At 35.3% G+C, this 9,736-nt stretch overlaps 2 protein-coding genes across 2 annotated transcripts; both read left to right on the forward strand.

Moving 5' to 3' along the window:
• The first annotated feature begins 416 nt into the window (after nucleotides 1–416).
• Nucleotides 417–6,391, forward strand: LOC131159781 (glutamate dehydrogenase 2). The gene is made up of 9 exons (XM_058114949.1): nucleotides 417–898; nucleotides 987–1,100; nucleotides 2,680–2,901; nucleotides 3,043–3,117; nucleotides 3,220–3,336; nucleotides 3,485–3,735; nucleotides 4,308–4,383; nucleotides 4,497–4,583; nucleotides 6,012–6,391. The coding sequence occupies exons 1-9, from the start codon at nucleotides 791–793 to the stop codon at nucleotides 6,195–6,197; spliced, it is 1,236 nt and encodes a 411-aa protein (XP_057970932.1). The 5' UTR covers nucleotides 417–790; the 3' UTR covers nucleotides 6,198–6,391.
• A 101-nt stretch (nucleotides 6,392–6,492) lies between these two features.
• LOC131159782 (light-harvesting complex-like protein 3 isotype 1, chloroplastic) lies at nucleotides 6,493–9,282 on the forward strand. Its single transcript, XM_058114950.1, has 3 exons — nucleotides 6,493–7,912; nucleotides 8,405–8,542; nucleotides 8,626–9,282. The coding sequence occupies exons 1-3, from the start codon at nucleotides 7,900–7,902 to the stop codon at nucleotides 8,892–8,894; spliced, it is 420 nt and encodes a 139-aa protein (XP_057970933.1). The 5' UTR covers nucleotides 6,493–7,899; the 3' UTR covers nucleotides 8,895–9,282.
• Nucleotides 9,283–9,736: the final 454 nt, after the last annotated feature.

The following is a 9,736-nucleotide window of genomic DNA, read 5'->3' on the forward strand; positions in this document are numbered from 1 at the left end:
TTCAAGAAATTAGTTCATTTCATCAGAATGAAACATATTAAAAGTCTTAACAGAAGAAGTTAATATATGAGTGACATTTAAGAAAAAGTGTTATGAAAAATATGAATGTTACTCCCATATCTTCCAACCCCAATAAATGTTTAGCTATCCTCATTGCCCTCTAAAAGGGTACCCTCTCTATCACTTTTGGAACACACATACATTGCATGCTTCCATGTAAGTAGATATATAGTAAGGATAAAAGAAGAGATGGAGAGAGGAGACATAAGGTCGGTTTCAAATTATATTATAATTTTTTTCAAAATAATAAAATTTTTTATCACATCCCTGGGTCGAGTAGACATAGTGCTATCTCTTTCCTATTTATTTTCCAACATATTTTATAATAGTTAAGGAAGTTTATTTATGACAGTGATGCGGAAATACGAATTCGCGTTTTACCGAAGTGGGTCCCCAGTCTAGCTGAGTTCCTCTTCGGAAACTTTGGAGAATTTGCTCGACTAATCAACATTGCCGTTTCTCAACTTCCCATCTTCTCTCTCTCCCTCCCTCTCGTTGTTATCCATCCAATTCATACCAGTCAAGGCACAGCCATTAATTATTGAAAAAGCAACACTGTTCACTCTCTTCTCTCTCCCTTATATATACCCATTCAACTCCCACCTCTCCATTCATCTGTCATTCGATTCAATCTCTCCCAAGTGAGAATCATTCAATTCCCTTCAATCCCAAAATTTTTCTTCCACTTTTCTTTCGGGGTTTTCTTTGATTAGTCCTATTTTGCCCAAACATGAATGCTCTCGCCGCCACCAACCGTAATTTTCGCCACGCTGCTCGCATTCTGGGTTTGGACGCAAAGCTTGAGCAGAGCCTTTTGATTCCCTTCAGGGAGATCAAGGTACGCTGACTCTCTGGCTTCTGCAAAACGGTTCTCCTTTTTTCTCGATTAAAAATTTGATTTTTCACTGTGTCATTGGTTCGATCAGGTGGAGTGCACCATACCGAAGGACGATGGGACCTTGGTCTCGTACGTCGGATTCAGAATACAACATGATAATGCCCGTGGACCCATGAAAGGAGGGATCAGATATCATCCCGAGGTATGAATAAATAATTTCTTTTTTTCAAGAGGAAAAGAAGATGTTCATTGGATACATTAGGTCAATACCATTTGTCTCTGTGTGATGCTTTTCGGTATGTTTTTTGTTTGTGTGCGTGTCTTTGGGTTAATTGGTTTTTAGGCCATTTGGGATTCGTGGTTGGTCTGATTTAGTTTAGGCTTTAGGTATCCCGTGAAAATAGAATGCCTCCATTTTGTCTATCTATAGCATTTGATTGTGCAAGAGTACATTTTAAATGGAGCCAGTGATGAGTGAAGTGAGAGCAAACTAACTGTTTACAAACATAATGGTGCAAACTTGAAACAATTGGTTACTCTTAAAATGATCCCCTTTTTACTGACTGGTTGGTAAATCACAGTTTAGTGATTCAGCTTTGGCATGCATGCTCTTAATGCTTATGATACAGGATCAATTGCTTGACAGTTGACAGAAATAAAAAGAACAAAAGTAAATGAATAATAGATACGCTTCATTGATTTTTGAAGTTGAGTCTTTAATCCCGTGACATAATGGATGGCATTTTCTGCTAGTGATTACTTGGTGCAGTTAAACTGCATATAAAATTATATTTGGATCATTTTTGCACAATCCGAGAGCATCCTAGAGAAGGAAAGCATCTAAATGTGATGTTGGGGGTTTGAGTTCTACATCTATTGATTTGGCCATGAATGTCTAGATTAAAGTATGTAGGATCATACTCTGGCAGAGAATGTCTACTCTCGGCATCTGTTTTGCTTCATGAAGACCACTTTTATGGTTCAAAATATTCATTCAAAACTCATATTTTATATTATTCCTGTTTCTGAAATGGAAAATATGTGATCTTGGTGAAGACTGCTGTTTCTTTTTTTTAATCTCTTTCAATTATTAGTTGATGCCATTCTTGAAAATTCTGAAATCAATTTTTTAACATTTCCTGAAAATGGCCTGTTTTCGAGAGTGTTCTTTAAAAAAAGCAGTATCCAAGGACAGTATTGAATGTGTTTTATGTCCTTTTTAAATTTTATGTTTTTGAAAAAAAAAACATAAAGCAACCAAATAAGCCCTATTTAGTGCAATATGGTAAAATGTAGTTCAGGTTGTCGTATTGTTCCAGCCACGATAATCATCTAACATATTCTGTTTTGTTGTGTTCTATTTCTGTTTTCTTCAAAACCTGTAGATACATTGAATGTGTAAGTTTGAATATCAAGCGAATATGACTTCTTATAGCGACTTAACAGATATTTCAACAGTTTTATTCAAGTTATATCTTTAAGTGAAAAATGGAATTGCTAATATTGTGCCATTTTAACTGTTAACCACTCTCTTAAGTTCTAAGCTAACCTATGATCTCTAGAAAGGCCATGGTTTATGGCACCGTCTAAGGACTTTTAGAGAAGCTAATATGATTAAAAGTTGAAATAAATTCTCAAGGGTATTTTTTTTGGATTTTCATCATGAGGGGTGGTTTAACTTGAAATTCCTTGCCTGATCCTTGTGGAATAACAGAATGAAACTTCAATTGTGCTGTACATATGGATTTCATGTTGAAAAATTTTTTACCTTCATTTTAAAGGTTGACCCTGACGAAGTAAATGCGCTGGCTCAACTAATGACCTGGAAGACTGCTGTAGTAGACATCCCATATGGTGGAGCAAAGGGGGGTATTGGATGCACACCAAGGGAATTAAGTAATTCTGAGCTTGAACGTCTCACCCGTGTCTTCACTCAGAAAATTCATGACCTTATTGGAGTTAATACCGATGTTCCTGCTCCTGATATGGGAACTAATGCACAGGTTTGCTAATCACCATAGAATATGTCATGTCCTTTAATTTTGATTTAGTTCATCTATATCCTTCCGAACATGATTGCTTTCACAAAGCTGAGGCATGACCTTTTTTTTTTTTTTTTATCATTTTTAAATTACTTTGGACAGACTATGGCATGGATTTTGGACGAATACTCTAAATTTCACGGTCACTCACCTGCTGTTGTGACAGGAAAGCCTATAGTAAGCATGCGAGTTTGGGAATCTAAACTAGTATTAATTTAATTCAAGATGAATTTCATAACCCCCTTCTCCTGTCTTTCACATTTTTATTTGTGATATTAGGATCTTGGTGGATCATTGGGGAGGGAAGCAGCAACTGGGCGAGGTGTAGTTTTTGCAACTGAAGCTTTACTTGCTGAATATGGAAAATCAATAAAGGGTTTGACATTTGTAATCCAGGTGAAATCTGGCATCCATTCACCCCCCAAAAAAAAAAGTTTGCCTTCTTTTTTTATTTTTCTGATTCTTAGTCCATCCACTCCTTAAATTGCTTCCTTGGTCAAGGCAACTGGTTATTGATTCAGCAAATGTTACTAATGATATATAGGGCTTTGGAAATGTGGGATCTTGGGTAGCAAGACTTGTTCATGAGAGAGGTGGCAAGGTCATTGCAGTGAGCGATATCACAGGTGCAGTTAAGAATGAAAATGGCATTGATGTACCAGCTCTGATCAAGCATAAAGAAGAAACTGGGAGTTTGAATTATTTTGGCGGTGTAGATGCCATGGATCCAAATGAGTTGCTGGTACATGAATGTGATATCCTCATCCCATGTGCCCTAGGTGGAGTTCTGAACAGGTTAGCATTGCTTTGCTAAGAATTCATTACGGTTTTTAGTGTAATTTAAATTTTATTTTTCCCCTCTTATATATATATATATCCCATTTTATAGATTATGAACCTAGATGCATAAAATTTATGCATAAAGTTAATATAAAATAATACATTCATACATTCATTCCCTCATACATGTCCCCATACATAGCTGCATATAGATGAATACATAATTTTATATGCATCCATGTGTGTGCATATTGATATAAATCCATATGTAAATAAATGTAGGATTTGAAGTATATATTGATCAGAGAACGGAATCTTCAATGAATAAAAGCTGAAACCTCAATTGGACATGTAGTATCAGTTTCTTTTCTTTTTCTTTCCCATCATTCATTTTGATGGGTTCTATTGTACTGCCTTCTCTGTTTTATAAATCAAATCGTAAGCAAAATAGTATGCTCAAATTCGATTTTATTAGGCATATAAACTCAGTCTACTAGATGCAATGAAAATGCATTGAATGTTCCTGATTTTTCGTATCTCAACTGATTTCAACTTTATTTCTTCTTTTTTTTTTTCCCCCCCTGAAGAGAAAATGCTGGAAATGTGAAGGCTAAATTCATAATAGAAGCAGCAAATCATCCTACTGATCCAGAAGCTGACGAGGTGCATCGCATTTTATTTAACAAAAAAGGAGTTTTGTGACACCTTATTGACAAATGAATTCTATGAAGAAAAGAAGTTCTAGTTCTCTAATGTGCAAGTTTTTATTTCTGCAGATTCTCTCAAAGAAAGGAGTTATAATACTTCCTGATATATATGCAAATGCTGGAGGTGTGACTGTGAGCTATTTTGAATGGGTTCAGGTAACACGAGAACAAAAAACTAGTTTATACGGCTTGCAAATTAAAAGATATAGACCCTGGAGTAAATTACAATAACAACAACAATAAAACCAAGCCTTTGTCCCATTAAGTGGGTCGGCTATATCCTTTTCCACCAATTTATGCATCATGGACCATTTCTTTTGATAGATTCAAGGATATTAAATCCTTACTCACTATCTCCTCCCAAGTTATTTTAGGTCTACCCCTACCCCTTCAACTGCCCCCCACAGTAAGTAAGTCATTCTTCCTCACAGGTGCACTATGTGGCCTACGTTGCAAGTGTCCATACCATCTGAGTCGTCTCTTCCTTATCTTATCTTCTATAGGAGCTACACCTAACTTACCAAGAATATGTCCATTCCTTAATTTATCTTTCAATGTTATATCACTCATTCATCTAAACATTCTCATCTCGGCAACTTTTACTTTTTAAATATTATGTTTCTTCGTCGCCCAACATTCTGATCCATATAGCATAACTGGTCTTATAGTTGTCCTATAAAACTTCCTTTTCAATTTTAAGGGTATTTTACTATCACAGAGCTTAAAGCACTTCTCCATTTTACCCAACCTGCTTTAACTCTATGCATTACATCATCTTCAATTTCTCCTTCAGCTTGCATAATAGATCCAAGGTATCGAAATCTACAAGTGCTATTTATTTCTTCATCATCAAGTTTAACTTTGTCTCCAATATTCCTCCTATCATTACTAAAATTACATTTCATATATTATGTCTTATTTCTACTTATCTTAAAGTCATTCCATGATTATTAAAATTTGGAGTTGTTGCATTGCTCTTCCATGATTATTGAGTCTCTCTGCAAAAAAAGGAGAGTGGGGTCATTACCATTATAAATGTTGAAGGTCCTGCATATTTATTAATATTATTTATGCATCTGTGTGTGAGTAGAAGTGCCTTAGCATTTCATTTCTTTTGCTGGGTAACCTCAAACTGCTTTTTATGTGGGTTGTGCACTTCCAAGTCAAATAAATAATAATAGTCCTTCTGTTTTGAGATTTAAGGAGAATCATGGAGCTAAGCCAATTGATAAAGACTTGAACAAGTGTCTGGGGTACGTATGATGGGCCATGTCTAGATATCTTGTTTGAGGAGGAAAGTGGCTGTTGAAATTTCATATATATTTTTTCAAAAACATTGTGTGGTTCCGAGGAGTATGTTTCAGACTAAGTGTGTTTAGAAGTGCTTGAGAAATGCATTTCCATTCCGTGGTTCTTAATTTTTGCAAGTTGAGAGTGCTTGTGAATTGCTTGGAAAACTTATGAGAGATGCATTTTTCCATTACAACATTTTTAATTCTTTTTTCATTCTTGAATTCTCTCATTCATAAGTCCATGCATAAATTTTCTAATGCTTCCCCCTCATTCCTTCTTCTAATTTTGCAGAATATTCAAGGTTTTATGTGGGATGAAGAGAAGGTGAATGATGAGCTCCGTAGGTATATGACGAGAGCTTTTCATAAAATCAAAAACATGTGCAAGACACACAATTGCAACCTCCGAATGGGAGCCTTCACTCTGGCTGTGAATCGGGTTTCACGTGCCACTCTATTAAGGGGTTGGGAAGCATAACCATTTTCCTTGTATTAATTGTTCTTTTTCCCCAATTCAGATAGAAGCCATTAGCCACTGCTGAAGAAGGCAGTAATTATTGTTAAATTTTTGTTGCAGTTTTTTTTTGCTTATGAAATTTCATGCTGATTAATGTATGCATCCTGGGGGTTCATTTAATAATAATAAAAAAAAAGTCATAAAATTTCTTATCAGCATCGTGTCTTAAGACTTTTGAGTGAATTGTGTTTTCTTCTCAATATAATTACAGTGATTTTACAGCATGCAATGTGCATTGTACATGCATTATGTGCAGGAAAGCCCCTTGCACTATCATTCTGGACCGCTTGATCTTTGAGCAGCAGATGCAATTTATCCCTGTCCATCTATCAAAATTAGTTCAGAAGCATGGGTGGTAATAGCTGGTGTTCTGAATGACCAAAGATGATTGGTGTTCTTTTTCAAATAAAACTTTTATGCTTCATTTGGATCAAGATTTTATTTGAGAAGAGAAAAAAAAAATCAAATTTTATTATATTTTATCTCATATCAAGAATGACATTTGTTCAAATATTATTACAAATTAAGAACTTTTGCTGCATTGTTCAAATTTTCTTTTCCTTATCATATTTCTAAAATTTTCTGCATTTTAATCTTTGGCTGGCTTTTTGTTTTCTAAAGAGAGAAAATATGATATTAACTCCCAAAAAAATAAAAATAAGGGTACTTGTAAGTCTCCAATCATTGAGACTCCGTTTGGAACTTGGAAAATATTAGGGAAATAAAAGGAAAATATCAAGGAAACCACATTTTCATATTTGGTTATTAAGGAAAATGAGAAAGAAAATGAAATATATATATATATATATATATATATATGTATATATATCCTATTTATGAACAAAATTTAAATTTTACACATCATTAATATTTAGTTTTTCTTAATTTAAATAAGTTTTTATTTTTGATAGTATTTAATAAAGAAGGAAAATACAAAGGAAAATGAATTTCTTCCTTATTTTTCTTTTCTTCCCTTTCCTAAATCTTTTATCCACCTAGCAATGCAAAATCAACACACTTTCATTTCCAAATTTTGGGGGACCTTTGCCTGATCTGTGCAGCTGATTTGTCACATACCACATCTAGAATTTAATAGCTCTTCATAATACTAGAAGATCATATAGCAGATACAGATAAAATTTGCCCATGACCTTACTGACCGAAGCAGGAGAAGGGAGGATGAGCTTATTTATTTCAAAGCATGGGATTCTTTCCCACTGTCTATATCCCATTCCAGCCACCAAGAGAAAAGGAACAGAAAAACCAAAGAATTCAACTACATGAGATCAGCCATGGCTTCCATAGCCATTTCAGCCTCACTGCAAAGAGCTTGCAGGTCTCATCATGTCGTCATGAAGCAGCTCTCTCAAGCAAAGCCTGCATGCTCATTCGGAACAAACCAGGCAGACCATGCTGTGACTCTCCATATTGATGGGCAAAAAGGTTTTGATGTAGCAGAACAGCAAGGGAAAGCCACTGTACACATCAATCAATCAGAAACAAAACCTTCTGTCACAAAATTTATGGATGAGCGAGGGAAAAATGGGACCTGGGATCTAAGCATGTTTGTTGAGGATGGCAGGATGAATTGGGATGGTGTAATTGTTGCAGGTTACAGGCCTTCCCAATCCATTTTGAAAATTATATTTGATCATTCTATCAAATGCAGCATAGAAGTGAGTAAATTATATGGTGGGAAGTTCATATATTTATATATTTAAGCTGTTTCCATCAATGTGTGCTTCTTCTCTTTATTTATTTATTTATTTTTCTCTATACATGAGAAATCATTACCATCACTAGAAGAATGGATCTACACAAAATGCTGACCGATCCATGTGAACTGTTGGGAGTCTCAGGATGCATGATCAAAGAACTCTTCTAGGACTTACTAATTGGGTTCAAGGGAAACAAAGAAACACAATTATGTGTCTCATGGTAGCTACATATCCAGTCCCCCATTTATATATAATGCCTAAGGCTTTTTAGACAAATGGATATACATACACATTTTAATTTTCTGCACAGCTAGCCTACCTGCTTAGATTACTGAGAAGGCAAAACTCAAATAAGATTAAATTGCATAGAGAAGAACATAAGTAAAGATGGAGAAATTGCTGAATTACAGCTTTTTTCCAACTTCGCAATCCCATATATTGGTCTTGTAGAGGCAAGGAGGAGAAAGTTTCTTGAACTGTGTCCAGAAGCAGCAACAAACCAAGATCCAGTGCTCTTTAAGAGCTCTATCATACCATGGTGGGCATGGCTTAAGAGATCCTATCTCCCTGAGGCTGAGCTGCTAAATGGTTAGAACTCAAAACCTCAACTCATTTCACAATCTTCAAATATCTTTCTTAGAACTCTCTTGCTAAATCGAGTAATCGTGCAGGTCGAGCTGCAATGGTGGGGTTCTGCATGGCATACTTTGTGGATGCCTTAACAGGACTCGATGTTGTTGGGCAAGCAGGCAATTACCTATGCAAGGCAGGGCTCTTCTTGACAGTCACCGGCGTAGTCTTCTTCAGACAAACTGAAAATTTTTTGAAGCTGCAAAAGCTGGCCGATGACGCAATGAAGCACGATAGGCAATGGCAAGCATCATGGCAGGATCAAAATGCAGGTATTGGCACTTCTTACCAGAGGGGAAATAAAGTCTAGCCATGTTTCTGTACTGAAGTGTGAGCTTATCCATCTACCGATACTGGATAGAGCCAAAGCTACTTGCAGGCACTAAGTCCTATCCGCAGAAGAAAATCATGTAGCTGTGGTATTACCACAAGATCAAACAACTTGTAATCAATGTTAGCTCATACAAGGGGAAAAATTTCACATTTTCTCACATGGGCAAGTAGGCAACATAGATTTGAAGCACAAATATTGTTATTGTTGCATTGGAATACTAAAAGGGGAAAAGAAAAAGAACTTGGAACTTTTCATGACTTGACAGGACCATTTCAATAGTTCTGGGATCATGAAAATCATTTCATTCATTCATTCATTCATTCATTGGCACAAGACTAATTCATGGTGACTACACATTTGGGTCCACTAGTTATCTTCTTGCCTCCAAAGTGAGAGGGGAGGGAAGGGAAGGGTTTGAATCCTGTATCTCATGTTTGGGAATTTAGGTTTTGGATCTTAAATTTAAATTTATATGAATTTGGATAACATACACTATAGTATATTACATTCAAATTCATATAGCATACACTATAATATTATCTTAATTCTCATTTTTCTAGGTTTTGTTTAACTTTCCTGATCTTCACAATCCTCTTGATGAAAAAAAAAAAAAGTTGATTTGAGTTAGAGTGAATATTGTTTTACCCCTAAAAAAGTGAAGTAACTAAAAAAAATTGCTCCCAAGTGTTTGCCATGTCTGAACATATCTTTATATTATAAACATATTATTTTTGTAGCGTAGAAGAACTTTAAATTAGACGAGTGAAATATCGTAAAAAAATAAAATAGCTTTTGCATTTTAAAAGAAAGGAATTCAA

This window comes from Malania oleifera, chromosome 7 (assembly GCF_029873635.1).
Source record: "Malania oleifera isolate guangnan ecotype guangnan chromosome 7, ASM2987363v1, whole genome shotgun sequence".
In the NCBI taxonomy this organism is placed as follows: domain Eukaryota; kingdom Viridiplantae; phylum Streptophyta; class Magnoliopsida; order Santalales; family Ximeniaceae; genus Malania; species Malania oleifera.

What these genes read in the sequence shown, in the direction of transcription:
- LOC131159781 (XM_058114949.1), top strand. Translation starts at nt 791, where the DNA reads ATGAATGCTCTCGCCGCCACCAACCGTAATTTTCGCCACGCTGCTCGC. An exon ending in ATATGGGAACTAATGCACAG is followed by an intron (nt 2,902 to 3,042) that starts GTTTGCTAATCA and finishes TACTTTGGACAG; the next exon opens with ACTATGGCATGGATTTTGGA. An exon ending in GCTATTTTGAATGGGTTCAG is followed by an intron (nt 4,584 to 6,011) that starts GTAACACGAGAA and finishes CTAATTTTGCAG; the next exon opens with AATATTCAAGGTTTTATGTG.
- LOC131159782 (XM_058114950.1), top strand. An exon ending in TGAGGCTGAGCTGCTAAATG is followed by an intron (nt 8,543 to 8,625) that starts GTTAGAACTCAA and finishes GTAATCGTGCAG; the next exon opens with GTCGAGCTGCAATGGTGGGG.